Genomic DNA, 20,904 nt, shown 5'->3' on the forward strand with positions numbered 1-20,904 from the left:
AGCTGATCTTGGCTATACATTGTTGGCATCGAACAATGCCTCGTATATTAAGAAAATTATGATTGGCTGAGATGTATCCAAGTCTTTTCCACCTTGACAAAAGACGCATCAATGTTAGGCCAGTACAAAAGAAAGCATCGTCCAATCACTAAATAATAACGTTGCTTCTTCAAAATAAAAGCACCCACCAGAATGTCGAGACAGGCAGCTTTCAGTAGTGTGATCTGGTCTGCAATGGTCAGCCCCGTGAAGCCAGGCACTCGTTTGGCAAACTCCACAATCTTGATAATGCACTTAGTGGCCAGCTCGCTGAACTTGTCCCACAGTCCTAGGTCCAACCTCACACGGTGGTCTGCACTCGAGTTCTGCATCACACATATATACGCATACACAGAGAGCAGTGTCAGGCCAAGAGACAGCTACTGTCGTCATTGCTGCTAATGATCTCTTCACTCTGCTCCACATGTCTCAGACGTGCATATAGAATATATTCACCATAAAACCCAAGCTCTCAAAAACACAAAGATTGTTGTTGTGAATATGCTGTACTGAGCCTGGTGGCTAGGCCCTGCGATAATGAGCCTAACAGTGTCAGAGGGATGCTTTGGCAATGACGGGATGCAGCAATGGAGCAGTGACAGATAGTGCAGAGCAGTTTGAAGCCAGGGTATCATTAATACAGCTATATGGTGCAGAATCTATCCAAAGATGACAGGGAGGCAAGGATGGTTGGAATCCATAGAGCAATAAAAACAGGAAAGAGTAAAAGTGATTCAGGGGAGGAAAGAAAGAAAAGTAATGGCAAATGAAGGGCTAAAGTCGGGAACTGTAAGAGGGAAAGGCAATCCTGAGATAATGTCTCATGGACCAGTGCGTTAAAGTGAGAATCATTACAACAGATTGTTGACTTGTGGAATTTAACTTCAAATCATAACATAGTCTGTGACTTTCACCTCTGCTGTGATTTGTTCTGATTATTTCTTGAGTTATTGGCCAAGATGAATCCTAGACTCATTGTTTTTCTATTTTTCTTTAATTATTTTATGATTTTATTTTTTCTTGTTCAGTAGCAGAACTCTGTTTAGGGCTTAAATGCAGTCAAGTCAGGTTTAATATTTGAGATGAAAATGTGAACGAGTGATTGTCTCTCAGAGATCATGTGTGTTTGTTAAATATCATGACAGAGAATGTTTATTCACATAACGTCCACTATCAGATTTTGATCCACTGTGTAATATACAAACCCACATAGCAGACAGGTCTGGCCTGGATCCGGCATCAAGCTGGCACTTCTGACTGACCGGTGTCATGGCAGGGTGTCTGTCAACCAGATGTGGGCCAGGTCTGGCAATGATGGCACTATTTATGTTCCTATTTTAGTTAGAAGACCCAAATGCCATGTTGCAGTACTATACTGCTATGGTGGCCAATGTTTCAAATGCAGGTTTTACAGGTTTGTGAGTGTACACGTTATCCAAAACCTAGTGACAGTTTATTCATGTTTACCACCAGGTGGCTGAAGCTCAGAAGGTAGAGCAGGTCACCTACTGATCGGAAGGTTAGTGGTTCGATCCCTGGCTCCTCCAGTCTGCATGTCAAGAGTGTCAATGTAGTTAGGAAGCACTCAGTTTAGAGAAAGTGTGTGAATGTGGTGTGCTGTATAGAGCACTTTTAGTAATCCGGGAGAGCAGAAAAACACTATATAAGAATCAGTCCATTCACTGTGTGAACAGAGATTTGTCATGTTACTTTTGTACTATTGTGTTCCAGCACATGTTGTTATTACATGGCTTGATTAAGGTACACATTAGGCTGACATCTGGGGCCAGAGTTGAAACTGTTCTGGGCCAGCACAGGGCCACCATTGTGTCTGCAACAGGCTTGTGCTGGCCCATGTATGGGCCACCTCTGGCAAACCAGGTCTGGGCCACCAAAGGGCCATTGTTCTTTGCGGTATGTGGGCCATGTGTAAGCACATTGTGTGGGCCAGATCCGGACCATACCAATTTGCTATGTTGGAAAATGTTATTCGCCAGTATGACAATCAACCCAAATACACTGCCAGTGCAGTAAAAGGACACCTGGATAGAAAACACACACAATGAAACACTATGAGGAGTTGTGCCCCAGACCTTAACATTACTGAAGCAGTGTGAGATTACTGTGACAGAGAAAGGACAAAAGACAGTGAGCATCGAAAGAAGAGCTCTGGATTGTCCTTTAAGAACGGTCCTTGAAGAACTATGCCTGAATAATAATGACTAAAGAAAGAGAGTTCAGTCTGTGTTAAAGAATGAGGGTTTTTTTTACAGACTGGTTACATAATTCCCATTTCAGCAAAATGGAAAAAGAAATGAAAGGCAACTAAAGACCTTTGCACAGATTGTACCTGAGCAGGTGGCATTGAATGGAAGATGATTGAATGTACACTCAACAAAAATATAAACGCAACACCTTTGTTACTGCTCCCATTCCCCATGGGATGGACGTAGAGGCCTAAAATTCATTCCAGATACACAATATAACCATCCCTCCCAAACAGTGGTCACAAATCAGTCCAAATGTGTGGTAGTGGGCACATCTGCTATATTGAGATAATCCATCCCACCTCACAGGTGTGCCACATCAGGATGCTGATCGTGTAACCACACCAGCCCAGGACCTCCACATCCAGCAGGTTCACCTCCAAGATCGTCTGAGACCAGCCACCCAGACAGCTGCTGGAACAATTGGTTTGCACAACCAAACAATTTCTGCACAAACTGTCAGAAACCGTCTCAGGGACGCTCAACTGCATGCCCGTCGTCCTCATCGGGGTCTTGACCTGACTCCAGCTCGTCGCCGTAACAGACTTGTGTGGGCAAATGCTCACATTCGATGGCGTCTGGCACGTTGGAGAGGTGTGCGCTTCACGGATGAATCATGGTTCACATTGTTCAGGGCAGATGGCAGCTGAGAATGTCCCAGTTCTTGCATGGCCAGCATACTCACCGGACATGTCACCCATTGAGCATGTTCGGGATGTGCTTGACCGGCGTATACGACAGCGTGTACCAGTTCCCACGAATATCCAACAACCTCGCACAGCCATTGAAGTGGAGTGGACCAACATTCCACAGGCCACAATTGACAATCTGATAGACTCCATGCGACGATGTGTTGCACTGCATGAGGCAAATGGTGGTCACACCAGATACTGACCGGTTCTGGGTCCCCAGACCCCCAATAGCGCAAAAAACTGCACATTCCAGGGTGGCCTTTTGTTGTGGGCAGTCTGAGGTACACCTGTGCACTACTCATGATGTCAGATCAGCATCCTGATGTGGCACACCTGTGAGGTGGGATGGATTATCTCAATATAGCAGATGTGCCCACTACCACACATTTGGACTGATTTGTGACCACTGTTTGGGAGGGATGGTTATATTGTGTATCTGGAATGAATTTTAGGTCTCTACGTCCATCCCATGGGGAATGGGAGCAGTAACACAGGTGTTGCGTTTATATTTTTGTTGAGTGTAAATCATGAATGGCTGTTGATTGGTTTCAGAATTTTTGGATCACAACTTTTACATGGATAGGCAAACTGTGTGGCAAACCAATCAGGCGAGGAGCAGACCAGAAAACAGAAGACATACAAATGGAAACGGCAGGATACCAGCAAAGTGTGAACTGGTTGGCAGACTGAAAGCAAAGTGATGCAACCTGGAGCAGTAATCGCAAATGACGGGCGCTGAAACAAAGAGCGAAAGCAAAAATAACAAGGAAAAACAACGTGCATGATTATAAAACAATCATGAAGCCAGGCACTCGTTCGTCAAACTCCACAATCTTGATAATGCACTTCGTGGCCACCTCGCTGAACTTGTCCCACAGACCGAGGTCCAGCCTCACAACAACATGCATATTAATCAAACAATCATACTATGAGGACTGGTGTAAATGGTATGGGATTGTGGCAATGTCACTGTTTGCCCGTGAAGGAACTAACGTGGTGATCATTAATGGGCCACAAGCCATTATACTTTCCACGTCTGCAAGTCCAGCAGGGTACCCACCATAAGACAGGCGTGCAGACATCCACATAGAGCCTCGTCTGTTTTCTTTGCATTCTGTTTGCTTGTTTTCTGTTGTAAATTCATCCATGGAGAATTTAAATCTCAACGCACCAATACGCATGCGCTCCAGCTGGTAGACTTCAAAGAAGTATAACAGTATCGACTAGTAGGCTGTACTAGGAAACACTAACTGACAGCAAAAATGGGACATGGGAGTTTGACAGTCAAGAAAGAATGAGTGGCTATCCATCTATCTGGATTTTTGCTTCACACAACAGCTCGCACAACTGTGTTAAAAATGACACGTTAAAGATGTCTGTGTAGTTGCCCTGGCCTACAGAAGCACTGTGATGTGGCAGGAGTGCACACAGTGTGACTCACAGACCTCAGGAGATATGGGCACAAAGCCTTTGTGTTACTGTAATTGACTGTTGCTGTTCCAATCACAAATGCAACTGCTCAGAGATGCTGACAGAGGGCTTTGTCTCACCAAGCAAACTCCTTGGACAATTAGCTTGTTTATTCTCCATAAATAACTATTATAAAGTCAAGAGCAGAAAGCATCTGAGTTCACATTAGATTTACAGACTAACCAGAGAGACTCATTATTGTGTATTTTTCATGTCAGTGACAGAGGTGATATTTAAAATGTTTGTTTGAAAAATAAAACCTACTTTCAGGTTTTGTTGTGCTCGAAGAAGGAAAAATGAACATTATATTACGTATGATAATATATTTAACAACAGCAACCTACCGTACAATAGAAGAATACTATTGAACTAGACAGTCACCAGGTTAAACCATGCGATGAACTGCTCGGGGTGCACACCATAACTTCATGAATTCTAGGTACCTTCTTTATTACCAATCCAATGCACACATATACACGAAGCAACATTCAAATCAGTTCAGAGCTTTTATGTAACGTGCTGTTTCTGGGTTTTTGGTTGATACTCTGTCTCTCGCTGTTAAAATTAAACTACTGTAAAAATAGAGACTGCTCATTTCTTTGTAAGTGAGCAAACAAATTTATCAGGGATCGAATAATTATTTCTCCTTCTGTATCTACCAAGAATAGCAGGAAATGAACTAAACAGAGAAATGTGCAGTCACTTGCTTAACTTCCTCTTTTGGGGATGTCTATAAAGAGCCCATAGACGAGCTGGAGTGATACTCGACTGGTCTTTCACCTAATGAAGACCCACTTCAGTGGCGAAAGGTGAGCAGTTGCTGCTTCGTGCGGCGACTATGGCAGATGTAGTGCTTCCCACGGTTACGTCAGCTTGGGATCTCTCCATCCCTGCTACATCTGTTCCAGCTGAAAGATTTTACTTCTGCTGCTGGACTTATTTGAAATAAACTGAGATCTCATCATTCATGTTGACATTTTGACCTGAACAAAAATGTTACTTCAGCTGAGGGAGTACACTTATGATGTCGTTAGCTGATTGCTGATTTTTGTATAAAACAAACAAACATACAAAAACCCTCTTAATCTAAGCCTGATTGTTTTTAATGGGTTTTCTGTTGTTACTCATTTTGAGGGATGATGATTCATGGTTGTGTTGCTGTTAGATTTAGTGCACTGTGACACACTATTAGTCGCAGTTGATTTGTTTTTCAAGTTTTACGTGAACATCGTTTGCAGTACTGCATTTTCACAAAGCACATGAAAGTCAGCTTATTTTATTTTTCCGCCTTGTGTTCGTTGTCTTTTTGTGTAATGTTCATAATGTGCGAATTGATGTGGCCCACAGTTAAGCGGCTTTTAAAGTGTGACATTTTATTAAAGAAAGCGATTAATGGTTTGAAATGCTGTTGTTCAGGGCTTTTTGGAGATTGTCCATGACAGAAATAAGTCTACCTACCTGTTTGCCAACACCCCACCTTCATCTTTATTGACAGTTAACTATGTCACACACTGTTCAGTCTTTTAATTCAGTTGATTTTTTAACTAATATTTTTATGTGTTTTTAGCTGATTTAGTTTCAGTGTTACTTGGTCCTCGCTGTCACCGCACACACTCATGTAAGGAATATTTTGCTGAACATTAAACAGAAATGAAGAAAGTATTTAAAGTGAGCTCCTGCAGTAATATTAATCCATTTGACGCTGTTGGAGGACATTTTTGTACAGAATAATAATTCTTAGTTTTGATGTTTTATGCACATTTCAAATAGTAGACTTTTATGTGTACTGTGGTCTTTTCATGATGTTTTCTTGCTTCTTTTCCTAAGGGAATATTTTTCAAAATGACTCCACCATTGGTCATACTCATGTAATAATAACAACAGATATGTATTTAACTACATTGGCATTTATATTTTACAATCTTAAGCCAGCAAGGAATGCAGAAACATGTCTGCATGCTACATGTCCATGTATTGTGCAGACAAAGATCAGATTGTATAAATTAATCTGATGTTGTTTATCTTGTTAAATTGTTAAATAGTGATAGTTTTTGTTTGTCTGTTTATGGGGGCCCACAGATTAACTGAAGAACAGTGGGTGGAAGGGTAAGGGTGGTTAAAACCGAGCTCGATCCCAGGATGCCATTTTTGGACAGGTCACAATAATTTACGCTGGCCTTGTAGTTGCAGAAGTTAATGGTTTTAATATTACCGCTTCTCTTATTCAAATGATTACTGTCATAATAAGAGAGAAACTGCCAAGAAGGTGTATCCTCTGGACAGGAGAAAGACAGCAGAATTCATGGTTCCATCGACCACAGCAAGTCTTTCAGGTCCTGAAGCAGCAAAACAGCCCCAGACCATCACACTACCACCAACATATTTTACTGTTGGTTCGATGTTCCCTTTGCTGTGTTAGCTTAATGCCAGATTTAATGGAACTCAAACCTTCCAAAGAGTTCGGCTTTTGTCTCTTCAGAATATTTTCCCAAATGTCTTCAGCATTGTCTCGATGTTTTGGGCAAATGTGAGACGAGCCTTTGTGTTCTTTACTTTTCCAGCAAGTGTTTTCTCGTTGAACATAGATGCCATTTTTGCCCAGCCTCTTTCTTGTGGTTGAATTATGAACTCCGACCTTAACTGAGACATGTGAAGCCTGTGGTTCCTTAATGTTGTTCTCAGTTCTTTTTTTGACCTCCTGGATGAGTCTCAGTTGCTCTTGGAGTCATTTTGGTAGGCCAGCTTCTCCTGGAAAATATTCACCACTGTTCCAAGGTTTCCCCATTTGTGCATAATGGCTCTCACCATGATTCACTGGACTCCCAAAACCTTAGAAATGGCTTTGTAACCCTCTTCAGACTGATGATTGCCAGTGACTCATGTGTTTCCTTCGATCTTAGCAATATTTGTTGCTCTTGAGATCTTTTAGCTTGCATCAGGGAGGTTCTATTTAGGTGATTTCTTGACTCAACAGGTCTGCCAGTAATCGGGCCTGAGTGTGTTTAGTGAAACTGAACACAGCTTTCCAAAAAATGTGGTTAATCACAGTTAATTCATGATTTAACAAGAGGGGCAATGACTTTTCACACAGGATTAGGCAGGGTTGGATAACCTTTCTCCCTTAAATAATGAAATCATCATTTGAAAAACACATCTATTTACTCTGGTTATCTTTGTCTAATATTACAGTTTGTTTGATGATCTGAAACATGTAAGTTTGATATATAGTGATTAGGGGTGGGCTTTGATGATTGATTTATCGATTAAAATCGATTCTAGCTTGGATAATGTAAAGTTGATTCATTAAAATCCTGAATCGACTTTTAAATCGCCAGAGCCTCAGGTTAAACCTCACAACATTTCAACAACCACCAAACAGCTAAACAGTAAATGAGAGCAGGAACACAGATTCTGCACAGAGACACAAACACAAAGCTCGGACCGCCGACGGATCAGGATCAGTGAGATGTGACTTTCTCACCCGACAGCACGGACACGGTCGGGGCTGAAAGCCGACAGCTCGCTGATTCTGATGTTTCGGCGGGTCCGCGCTTTGTGTTTACGTCCTTTTTGCGCTGATTCTAAAGCTGTTAGTTTGATCTCTCTCCAAACAATATTGACTGAACCAGCAGCAAAAGAAGATACAAACTACGCTTCACATAAACATCGTCATGAATTCCCTCTGACTTTTCCTGTTTTGCTTCCACCACACTTCATGCACAGCTCTCTCTCTCTCTCTCTCTGTACTTCAAGAACAGTTTCCCGTCTAAAAATCTGTTTTCTGCATTATTCGCTTGCTTGCTATCACAAGTCTGCCGTTGTTTACAGCGCTGTCGGCCGCTGTTTTTTCCTTTTACTTACTTCCGAAAAAGAAAACCTCATTTCTGCTGTTCAATACTGAACAAATTTAAACTTTTTAATTATGCAAAATTGCAAAACACTCAGCTGTGTCTCTCATTAAACCTCTGTAACTTTGCTCTGCATTACTCCAGCAGCATCAGGTAATGTTCATAAGTTGATTAAAGGTTTTCTTTCGTTTTTGATCTACTGCAGAATATTTTTATAAATCCCCGGCCAGGAAAATCACCTCCATGTTTTTCTGTGTTTTATCCTCAGTTACTTTGACACAAAGGCTGTGATGCTCACACTTTTGATAAAAGCTCACAAGTGTCAGCTTTCTTTTTATAGATATAAAAATATGGGAATGTACTGATGCATGATCTGATTTATAATATTTCTGACTGAGGCAAAATTTCCCCGATTCGAATCGAATCTTGGATTGAATCGATTCGGGACCTTGTGAATTGGAATCAAATCGATTCTAGAAATCAGCGACGATACCCAGCCCTACTTGTGATATATAATTTATATATGTATAGTGAGTTGTATGTAAGGCAAGACACCAAGGAAGGAGCAAAGGACATGTAGGCAGAGAGATCAGGCTGGAAAGGATGTGCAGCAGGTTAGAGTGATTGAGGACAAATGAAAATGTGCTACCAATTAGAGAAAATCTACTGAGAAGATGATTCAATTCAATTTTATTCAATTTTATTTATACAGCGCCAAATCACAACAACAGTCGTCTCAAGGTGCTTTATATTGTAAGGTACACCCTACAATAATACATACAGAGAAAACCTGATGAAAGGCTGAAGATCTGATGAATGAGAGCAAGAGGAGGACAAATAGAAAACAGTTAGTGAATCAGGAACTGCAGGGGATTAGTGAGGAGGAAGTGAGAGCAGCTCTCATAAGGAAGAGTGGAGTTCGGTTTAAGACGGCACAGACAACCAGAGGAATCTGGCTTTACAGCACATTCATTCGTCTGAGGTTGTATGAGAGGCAGTTAGCACAGATGCTGGACACCATCACAAGCAAGAAATCTATTCACAAGCCAATAAAGAGAGAGAGTCAGATAAATGGAGAGAGAGACCATTAAATATGATCTGGGGTTAAGTGAGCAGCACATTAGGGCTGTGCTTAAATCACAGACAATGAGCTCTAGTCCACACAACAGCATTACAGACACATAAAACTGACTGACATCCAGATTCATAGGGACGGAGGATGTGACGGTGCAACACACACGTGTGTGCATTTGCTCAGTGCACGTTGGGCTGATGGCCGATATTAAAACAACTTATCTTGCTCTTCCTTCTGGGTGTAAAGGGAAAGGCTAGAATAAGGGGAACTTGAGAGGACGGGAGAATAACACCCCCACCACCACACACACACACACACACACACACACACACACACACACGCACAGTTAATTACACCAGTCCCATAATTCAATAGGACCAAACAAGACAGTTGCTGGGGAATTCTGATTTAATTTACCAACATTTATCCAAAGACAGTTGCAACATTACAAAATACACTAGTAGTGTGAAAAACTGTACATCAGAAAAACTCATGTGCAGATGCAGAGATGGAAAAGGCAGTAAAAGCAGCCACCACATGTGAAGGATTGTGATAGCACGCAAAACTCTAAGGTGGCAAATATCATCAAGCTGAGCACTGTATTGCAGTGGCATATACCACCACCATCAGTGCCTGGAGCCAGTGTGGCTCAGTGCTTTATTTTGTCTTTGAAACTGCCAGGCTCATTTTTCATTACCATCACTGTCAATGAAGCATTATTCATTGTTGAGCTAAGCCCTCTCAATTGCACAGCTATCTCAGCTAACCCAGCAATGAACTCCTAAATAACTGCAGACCAGGATTTGAATATTTCACCACATAATTGGTGCTTTAACATAATCTAGGGGAGCGGGAGCTGGTCTACTTTTCAGACAAGCACGAATCAAAAGGCGCATCAGGATCCAATCGATTGTAATAATGAGGGATTTCTCGCAATCTATAAACAAGTATAATTAGCACGAACCACACTAACCACTCCAACAAACAGCAAGCGCTGCTTACACTGAGACAACAGAATCAGTATACAACTGCATACATTGGAGCAAAATTGCTGTACTATAAGCTGGTTTGTTCCCCTTTAAGATCTCATATCCAACCCAGAGGTTTATTATCACTTCCCCAAAAAGAGAGGCATATTATAACTGCCAGTGGATTTAAAAAAAATACTCACTTATGAAATCTGATGTGATGACTAAAACTAGTACTACCACTAGTTCATTAAACATACACCCCAATCTCCTGCCACCAAACGCTCTCTGTTAGGTTAAAAACAAACACAATCAAGTCAATATTGTCTCAACATGCTATGAATGTATCAGCTGTAATGCAGCTCCTACTGTTTGCCTGTGAAAGCATCACAGAATTTAGCTGACGTCAAGTAGGAGATGGTACTTTGGAGAGTTTCTAAACATTTCTATCACCTCTTACTTTTTTGCCATGTCACACTGAGTGCAGAACCTTCCCTCAGTGGGAAAGCTCATCTGCTTTCAGACTGGACAAACCAGGTCCTGATGTTTCTGATTGACAAGGCCCTTTGTGGATTAGCAGTCTCCAACTATCTGGCATTTCATTGCTTTTTAGTTTGGCATTTAAATAACTTTAAATAACTCTCAGCCTTGATGTCTACTGGCAGATGACAGAAGGGGGAGAAAGGCCTTGCGAGCACCCAGCTTAACTCAGTGCACAAATCTGTGGTTTAATTTACCCGAGGATAAAAGGACACAAGTTGGGTTTATGACATTTATTCCACTTTTCAGACATGTCAAAAACTGGAGGTTGGAGTGAGCCCCAGCCAGACGGATGGGCAGCTGCTGGTCTGCAAAAATCTCCCTGATGAGGATTTGCTTTTGACAATGGCTAAGTCTTCCAGTATTTACAGCTTTTGTTTAGTTTCTCCAATCTGTTGCATTCTATAAAAACTGCTGTAAACAAACACTATTACCATCGAACTCTGAGGCTAAAATCACGATGTGGTTGCTGCACTTTTATTCTACTCGTCACAATTTATATCGAATATATGGCTGCTGAGAGGGGAACAACAATTGTCACTGAGGTTCTGTGAGGACTATCAGAGGCATACATCTGAGGTCTCAAGTTGCATTACAGGGAGATTTAGAGTACAGTACAAAAGTATGATAATGAGCTCCTTCTGTTTGTCCTTCTCTTACCTCTTTTCACTCGCCATGTATTATTGTAGGGTATTTACAAAGTGCCCCGAGGCAACTGTTTTTTGTGATTTGGTGCTTTATAAATAAAATGCACTTAAATTTGAATTGTACTGGTGCAGTAGCTGGATCAAACCACAGAAACACATTGCCATACAGGGATATGGCCATACAGGGGCATAAAGTCAAAGTAACAATGTAACATTTACTGCATAAAAAAATAATACAACTAAATGCTCGTTGCAGAATGACGTTGTTCAGGCACCTTGTTAAATCATACTTACCGTCGTGTACTTGCCAAGCTGGCAGAGGGAGGGGAACGTTTCTTGATGAGCCCTACGGATCTTTTCAATGATTGTCTCCAGCTCAGTTGTCAGCTCGTAGCTCTCTGCCAGATCCGGCTTTGGGCTCTCCTTCTTCTTCTTGTTCCGGTCATTTCTAACAGCTGGAGGAACACAAAAATTTGGATTATCCTCTAAACAAATGTAGCTCTTAGTGAAGCAAACAACATATAAGGCACCCCAACCAATCACAGCAGATGGCCCCGCCCCTCCCTGAGCCTGTTTCTGCCGGAGGTTTCTTCCTGTTAGAAGGGAGTTTTTCCTTCCCACTGTCGCCAAAGTGCTTGTTCATAGGGGGTCATATGATTGTTGGGTTTTTCTCTGTATGTATTATTGTACGATCTACTAACAATATAAAGAGCCTTGAGGCGGCTGCTGTTGTGATTTGGCGCTGTGTAAATAAAATTGAATTGAACTGAATTGAATAGAGGTAGAAATGTGTTGCTAGTAAGCATTTCTTTGATTACAGTTTAGAAATGTAGCCAGTCGTCAAATCAAACAAATCAGACCTTATATAAGGACAAAACCTTTCAGACTGTAGGCGACAGACCAGAAATGAGGTGAAAAATAAAGTAATTGTGGAAGTAACAGAAACTTCAAGGCCTCTAAGGCCACTTTAGGTTGGTTCCAAAAATGAGTCGGTCACCGTAAACCATGGTAAAATACACAACTCTAGCACATTAAAAACCACATTAACAGCCTAATACAAAAACAAGGTTTTAGATTCTAAAGATAGTGTCCCGCTTTATGAAAACTCTCAGGAGGAATAAATGGGCAAATAACTATTTGATCACTTTGTGAATTTGTAAGTCAGAAATGAACAGTCTCTAATTTAATGATTGCTTAATTTTAAGGGTGAGAGACAGAACAAAGGAACAGTAAAAGAAAAACTAAAATCCAGAAAACCCACATTAAAGAAAGGTTATAAAAGATAAAACATCTTCAAAAAGGTGTTAGGATGCCTGGGTCGTTGACCCAGGGGTTTTGAGTTTATTATATTATATTGGTTACAAGATGGCGCTGGAGTGACGGCAGCCTTTCCAAGTAGCTCTGCAACACCGCACCTTTTTTGTTAACTTTAACTTTTTTAGACTAGGCTTTTCAAACTTTTTTTCACCTTCCTCTACTTATACCTCTTAGATATAGCGATACAAGATGGATAATGCACTTTTTAAAACTTCTGGAACCAGTTCCGTCATCTATTCGAGAGCGGAGCTGCTGGCACTAAAAACAAAGGGACAGACCGGCATGCGACACAACATCCCGGCCGAGCTAAAGAGGAGCTACAGAGGCTGCAAAGCTGGAGCGAGGAGAGCGGATCACCGGAGGCGATTCAAACCATCAATCCCGACAGTGATCATGGGCAACGTGAACTCGTTACAGAATAAGATTGACGAACTGTGCGCTCTGAACAACCACAGACTATACCGTGAGTGCAGCTTGTTTATCTTCACGGAGACGTGGCTAACCGAGCTAACGCCGCAGGCTAACGTAGACCTATGCGGTTTCACATCCGTGAGAGCCGATAGGGACACGCAGGCCAGCGGAAAAAGCAGAGGTGGGGGACTCATTGTCTACGTTAACAACAGATACTGTAACCCTGGACACGTCTCCGTTAAAGTTTCGGTATGCTGTCCGGACCTGGAGCTGCTAGCTGTTAGCTTGCGGCCATATTATCTACCTCGGGAGTTCAGTCATGTGATCTGTGTGTGTGTTTACATCCCTCCGAGGGCCGACGCAACAGCTGCCTGTGAGAAAATACACACAGTCACAGCAAGACTTCAGACACAAAACCCCGAGGCTTTCATTATTATATCTGGAGACTTTAACCATGCCACACTGGACTCTACTCTGGCTGCTTTTCACCAGTTTGTGAATTGTCCCACAAGAAGCAACAGGACAATTGACCTACTGTATGCTAATGTGAGAGATGCATACAGAGCCACCCCCCTCCCCCCACTAGGGAAGTCAGACCACAACCTGGTTTACCTACAGCCACAATACACACCCCTCGTCCAAAGGCAGCCGGTCACAATGCGCTCCATCCGGAGATGGACCCCAGAAAAGGAGGATGCTCTGAGGGACTGTTATGACACCACAGACTGGGATGTGCTCCTGAGCCCACATGGTGAGGACATAGAGGGGGCGACACACTGTCTTACAGACTACCTCAACTTTTGTGTGGACACAGTCGCCCCTGCTAAGACGGTACGGTGTTATCCTAATAACAAACCGTGGGTAACACAGGAAGTCAAAGCTGTTCTCAACATTAAGAAGAAGGCTTTCAGGAGCAAAGTGAAGGAGGAGATGAAAGCAGCACAGCGGGAGGTGAAACGCTGCCTGAGGGAAGCAAAGGACACCTACAGGAGGAAGGTGGAGCAGAAGTTGGAGAGGAACAATATGAGGGAGGTCTGGAATGGTGTGAAAACCATCACAGGCCACAACACCAAGAAAAGCACAGTGGGGGGGACTGTGGAGAAGGCAAACGAACTCAACAACTTCTTCAACAGGTTTGACCAGCCCACAACCCCCCCACCCTCACCTTTACTACAGAGTCCTCTCCCCACTCTCCTACCTCCCTCCCTCGCTTCCCCCCCTTCCTGACACCATGACACCCCCCTCCTCCAATCCCTCTCTCAGCAGCAAGACATCTCCCCCCCTCCCCTCCTCCCAAACATCTCCCAGTGTCACAGTGGATCAGGTCAGGAGACAACTGAGGAAGCTTCGCCCCAGAAAGGCAGCAGGCCCAGACAAGGTGTGTCCTAGGATGTTAAAGGCGTGTGCTGCTGAACTTGGGGAGCCGCTACAACGAGTCTTCAACCTCAGTCTGCGACTGGGGAGAGTGCCCGCCCTATGGAAGACATCCTGCATCGTCCCGGTCCCCAAAAAGAACCGGCCCAATGAGCTGAATGACTTCCGACCGGTGGCACTGACGTCACATCTTATGAAGACTCTAGAGCGGCTCTTCCTCAACCTCCTCCGACCACAGGTACAACATGCCCAGGACCCACTACAGTTTGCATACAAGGCGGGTGTCGGAGTGGAGGATGCCATCCTGTACCTCCTACACAGAGCCCACTCACACCTGGATGGGGGAAAAGGCACGGTCAGGATCCTGTTTCTTGACTTTTCCAGTGCCTTTAATACCATCCGGCCCTGTATGCTTCAGGAAAAACTGAACAGGATGGAGGTGGACCCCTGCCTGGTGGCTTGGATCTCCGACTACCTCACTGACAGACCACAGTACGTCAGGCTGAAGGACATCACGTCTGACACTGTGGTCAGCAGCACAGGAGCACCACAGGGAACTGTGCTGTCCCCTCTTCTCTTCACCCTGTACACCTCTGACTTCTGCTACAACTCTGAATTATGCCACATTCAGAAGTTTGCAGACGACACAGCCATCATGGGGTGTATCTGGGATGATCAGGAAGAGGAGTACAGAAGTCTGGTGAGGAACTTTGTCGCATGGAGTCACACAAACCACCTGCAACTCAACACCTCAAAGACTAAGGAACTGGTTGTGGACTTCGGGAGGTCCAGAGAAGGTCCACTGCCGGTTCAGATAGAGGGGGAGGAGGTAGAGGTGGTCAACAAGTACAAGTACCTCGGGCTGTGGGTGGACAATAAACTGGACTGGTCATGCAACACAGAGCACCTGTATAAAAAAGCCCAAAGCCGACTGTACTTCCTCAGGAGGCTGAGGTCTTTTAACATCTGCAGGAAGCTCCTGAGGATGTTTTACCAGTCAGTGGTTGCTGGAGTACTTTTCTATGCTGTGGTGTGCTGGGGGAGCAGCACAGCAAAGAAGGACTCATCCAGGCTGGAGAAACTGATCAGGAGGGCTAGCTCTGTGGTCGGCATGAAGCTGGACACTCTGGTGACAGTGGCAGAGAAAAGGACACTAAAGAAACTGATGGACATTATGAACAATGCTGGGCATCCTCTGCACACGGCCATTAACAACCAGAAGAGTCTGTTCAGTGACAGGTTGCTTCTCCCCAAGACAAGAACTAACAGACTTAAAAACTCCTTTGTCCCACACGCCATCAGACTGTTTAACTCCTCTCTGGAGGGGAGAGGGAGGGGAAACAGGAGGACAAAGGAGGGAACAACTAAGCTGTAGTGCCTCTTCACCTCACTGTGCAATACCTTGTGCAATACTTTTGTAAATAGTCAACAGTGCAATAGACCTCAATACTCGAAATGTGCAATTCATTCACTTGTATTTTTATTTTTTATTCCTATTTATTCTATTTATCCCCTTCGTATATTTTATTTATATTGTCTCTGTATTTATATATGTGTGTGTGTGTGTGTGTGTGTGTGTGTGTGTGTGTGTGTGTGTATATATATATATATATATATAATATTCTGTAACTCTGAAACTTCTGTCGGTGCTGTGCTTTTTGGAAATCGAATTTCCCAGAGGAACCCACCCAAGGGATTAATAAAGTTCTATCTAATCTAATCTAATTATTTATACTTTCTAGTCTTTGGTTTGTTTGAGTTCTCTCTTATAGTTTATGTCTCTGTCTTCTCTAGCTGCTCTGTCTCCCCTGTCAGCTGTATCCCCTTGTCTAGTTCGCGTCTCTGTGTGTCCTTAGTGGCTATATCCCCGTGTCCAGTCAGTGTTTGTGTCTGCCCTGGTCCCACGTCTCTGTTCCCTCTGTTGCAGTGCATGCGAGTCTGTGTCTTTGTTCAGTCTGTGTTATGTGTTTCCTGTTTTACTTTGAAAGTCCATGTCTGATGTTAATGTGTCTGGTTTTGCTTCCCCTTGTCTCGTTAGGCCTGATTTGCCCCAGCTGTGTTTCCCTCCTGTTACCCATTCCCTGATTGCTCCCTCTATGTATTTAAGCCCTGTGTTTCTCTGTGTCCGTGTCGTGATCTACCGTTTATTTTGCTGTGTGTTTTGTCAATCTGCCGGTGTTAGTTTATTTTTGACCTTTTTCCCCCAGTTATGTTATGTTTGAGTTCAGCATTAAAGCTGTTTTGGTTTAAGTTCTGTCTCCGGAGTCTGCACCTTGGGTCCTATTCCTGTCTGCACACAGCCACACCTAACAGAAGATCGCGACCAGTACATGGACCCAGCAGCACTCGCCCCGTCTGAAGAGCTCAGGGAGGATATAATTTATTCAGTGGATAAATTATGTGACCTGTGGCTGAATCATTCTGGGGAGGAATTTCAGTGTGCTGTAGCGAACCGGCTACAGCGACTGGTTTCTGGTCTCCCCTGGCTTTTGGACTCACTTCACCCACTCATACAGGAGTTTTTCCTTAATGAGCTTGATCTGCATCCCCCTGTTGCTACCGCTCACCTACCCAACTCGGAGAAAGATGTGCTGCCCAGCCCGCCGGACTTGGAGTTGCCCGGCCCATTGGAGCCATCACCGAGGAGGAAGCGGCGGCCGCACCACCGGCGTGTCACCCCACAGCTGGACCCCGGGATGTCAAAACAACCGGCTGTGGTGAGCAATAAGGACACTTTTTCTTTTTCTTCGGGCCATGGGACTATTTATTCTGGGGCTATATTTTTTGCATCAGCTGCTCAGCCACGGGGTCACTTAGCTGCTCAGCCGTCTGTTCCCGCTGGAGGGTCCGAGGGGCCCGTTCAGCCGTCTGTCTCCGCTGGAGGGTCCGAGGAACCGCTTCAGCCGTCTCTTCCTGCTTGGAGGATCCGAAGGGCCCGTTCAGCCACCTGTCTCCGCTGGAGGGTCCGAGGGGCCCGTTCAGCCACCTGTCTCCGCTGGAGGGTCCGAGGGGCCCGTTCAGCCTCTTGCCTTGTCAGCTGGGGGTCCGGGAGGACCCAGCCAGCACATCCCAGTGTCTGCTGATGGTTCTGGCGAGGCCGTTCAGCCACCACCGGCTCCTCCGCCTGGTCCGGCCTCAGCCTCTGTAGCTCCGCCTGGTCCGGCCTCAGCCTCTGTAGCTCCGCCTGGTCCGGCCTCCGAGTGTTCAGCTTCGTCTGCTCCTGAGGTCTCCATGCTGTCTGGTCCTGCACGTCCTGTCCGGCCTGCACGTCCTGCACATCTTGTCCGGCCTGCACGTCCTGCACATCTTGTCCGGCCTGCACGTCCTGCACATCTTGTCCGGCCTGCACGTCCTGCACATCTTGTCCGGCCTGCTCGTCCTGCACGGCCTGCTCGTCCTGCACGGCCTGCTCGTCCTGCACGTCCTGCTCGTCCCGTCCGGCCTGCTCGTCCTGCACGTCCTGTCCGGCCGATGACTGGACGTCATTGCCGTCATGGACGGCCCCCTGAACTACGTCGCCGCCGGTGCCTCCCGCCCGGCCGGCCTCCTGATCTGCTCGGTCGCCGTCGGTGCCTCCCGCCCGGCCGGCCTCCTGATCTGCTCGGTCGCCGTCGGTGCCTCCCGCCTGGCCGGCCTCCTGACCTGTTTTCTGGGCTATTGGACCATCAGCCTCCGGGCCGCCCCCCTGACCTGCCCGGGTTTGGACTGTTGTGCCGTTAGCCTCCGGGCCGGCCCCCCTGAACTTTTTTGAGACTATTGCCTGGGCCTCTGCGCCTTTCGTGAGCTCTTTTGTTTGTTTGCTTTTGGACTATGCCTGGGCCTTGGTGCTGTTGTTTTGGACGTTGTTCCTGTGTTTTGTTCTGTTGCTTTCCAGGCTCCGTTGTTTGTTCTTTTTTTTGTTTCTGGCTCCTTGTTTGGTTTGTTTCGAGCCCTCCATCCTGTTTCCCCCGCCGCCCACCCTGGTTGGGTTGTTTTTTTTTTTGTTTTTTTTTGTTTTGATGTTTTGGTTTGGGCTGTCTGGAAGCCAGCCCTTAAGGGGGGGGTACTGTTAGGATGCCTGGGTCGTTGACCCAGGGGTTTTGAGTTTATTATATTATTTATACTTTCTAGTCTTTGGTTTCTTTGAGTTCTGTCTTATAGTTTATGTCTCTGTCTTCTCTAGCTGCTCTGTCTCCCCTGTCAGCTGTATCCCCTTGTCTAGTTCGCGTCTCTGTGTGTCCTTAGTGGCTATATCCCCGTGTCCAGTCAGTGTTTGTGTCTGCCCTGGTCCCACGTCTCTGTTCCCTCTGTTGCAGTGCGTGCGAGTCTGTGTTATGTGTTTCCTGTTTTACTTTGAAAGTCCATGTCTGATGTTAATGTGTCTGGTTTTGCTTCCCCTTGTCTCGTTAGGCCTGATTTGCCCCAGCTGTGTTTCCCTCCTGTTACCCATTCCCTGATTGCTCCCTCTGTGTATTTAAGCCCTGTGTTTCTCTGTGTCTGTGTCGCGATCTACCGTTTATTTTGCTGTGTGTTTTGTCAATCCGCCGGTGTTAGTTTATTTTTGACCTTTTTTCCCCAGTTATGTTATGTTTGAGTTCAGCATTAAAGCTGTTTTGGTTTAAGTTCTGTCTCCGGAGTCTGCACCTTGGGAACTATTCCTGTCTGCACACAGCCACACCTAACAAAAGGAGAGAGTTGGCAAAAACTATAGGAACAGGTTTGTCATGAGTTATATGTGAATCAGGACAGAATCGAATAGTTAGAGAGATCGAGTTGGAAACAATGTGCAGCAAGCAGCGTTGGTCAAGTTACTTGAAAAAAGTAACTAATTACTGATTACTTCCCCCAAAAGTAATCCCGTTACTTTACTGATCACTTATTTTCAAAAGTAATTAATTGCTTAGTTACTTTTAAAAACACGATTTACAACCTGAGTAGGTGATAAAGTGATAGATCTTTCAGCCCAATTCTACTTTTTCTGCATAATCCATCATACAAAATGTAATCAAATGGAAAACTCTCTTTTATTTAACTTTATCAGTTTTAATCTTTTAACTTTATGCATCAAGCAAACATTTAATTATATGCAACATTCTCTGACTTGAATAAATTAGTTTAACATGTAAACGTATTTTCTGCACATTCCAGCACATAAAATAAAATAGTTTTTTGTGTTTGCACTCAGTCTTTCAAATAGATGCAAGTGAAACACAGCAGAAAATAAATAAAGTCAAAGACTCAGCGGTCCTGTTGCTCTATTTTCACCTGTAAAGCAGGCGCAAGTTTACCCTGGTGCAGGTGTGCTGCAGCGGTCAGTTGAAGAAGCCGCGAGTTTCTCTGAGTTTCCCATTACGTGGTAGCGCACTCGGTGCTTGCTTGGAAGTTGTTCAATGTTTTTTTTCGCTGTAAAAAGTTTTCTTCCCACGCACAGCGGACACAAATGTTTTTATCACTTTTTATGGAATCAAACTCAAAGTAAGGTCAGTACTTCTAAGCTTTAAACGCTGCACGCTCATACTCTCTCCCGCACTCGATATATTATCCATTGTTGATCTGCGCACAGCTGTTGTCACACTTGCTTACGTCACTGTCATGAGACATTCTTGCAAAGAAATCACTGTTTTAGTAACGCAGTAACGCAGCGTTCCTACGGGAAAGTAACGGTAATCTAATTACCGTTTTTGCATCCCTCACTTTACTCGTTACTTGAAAAAAATAATCGGATTACATTAACGCGTTACTGCCCATCTCTGGCAGCAAGTTGATGAGATGGAAATGTGCTAACAAGTGAAGAAAGTGTGTTGAGAAGAGTCCTTTGAGGAAATGATGAATGTAGAGAATGATGGATGGAGGACAGCTAGCGAAATCAGGAAGACGATGAGTAAGGAGGAAGTGAAGGCAACTATGAAAATGATGAAGAGTCAAAGGCACTGAGTTTTCAACAAAGGAGGCAGAAGATACCTGTGGAATGGAAAAGTATACTGGTAATGATATTCAAGAGGTATAATAACTATAAAACTGATGAGCCCGCCCCTCCCTGAGCCTGGTTCTGCCGGAGGTTTCTTCCTGTTTAAAGGAAGTTTTTCCTTCCCATTGTCGCCAAATATGACAAACTGCTCAGAGGGGGTCATATGATTGTTGGGTTTTTCCTCTGTATCTATTATTGTACGATCTACTGTACTATATAAAGTGCCTTGCGATGACTGCTGTTGTGATTTGGCGCTGTATAAATTGAATTGAGCCATACCATGAAGCTTTGGAGAAGAGTTGTTAAGAA

General features: G+C 44.4%; 1 protein-coding gene across 2 annotated transcripts in view; it reads right to left on the reverse strand.

Annotated features, from left to right (window-relative positions):
• Window positions 1-20,904, reverse strand: part of LOC146614081 (retinoic acid receptor beta-like) — a 163,409-nt gene that overhangs the window by 10,605 nt on the left and 131,900 nt on the right. For both annotated transcript variants that reach the window (XM_085379091.1, XM_085379090.1), the window contains exons 4-5: window positions 11,841-12,001; window positions 189-365 (exon numbers count right to left, since the gene is read on the reverse strand). In XM_085379091.1, coding sequence (XP_085235217.1) covers window positions 189-365; window positions 11,841-12,001 — 338 coding nt within the window. The remainder of the gene's footprint in view (window positions 1-188; window positions 366-11,840; window positions 12,002-20,904) is intronic.

The sequence above is a fragment of the Diplotaxodon limnothrissa genome, linkage group LG18 (assembly GCF_057381915.1).
Source record: "Diplotaxodon limnothrissa isolate DT_005_m linkage group LG18, D_limnothrissa_male_GT1.1, whole genome shotgun sequence".
Classification (NCBI taxonomy): Eukaryota; Metazoa; Chordata; class Actinopteri; order Cichliformes; family Cichlidae; genus Diplotaxodon; species Diplotaxodon limnothrissa.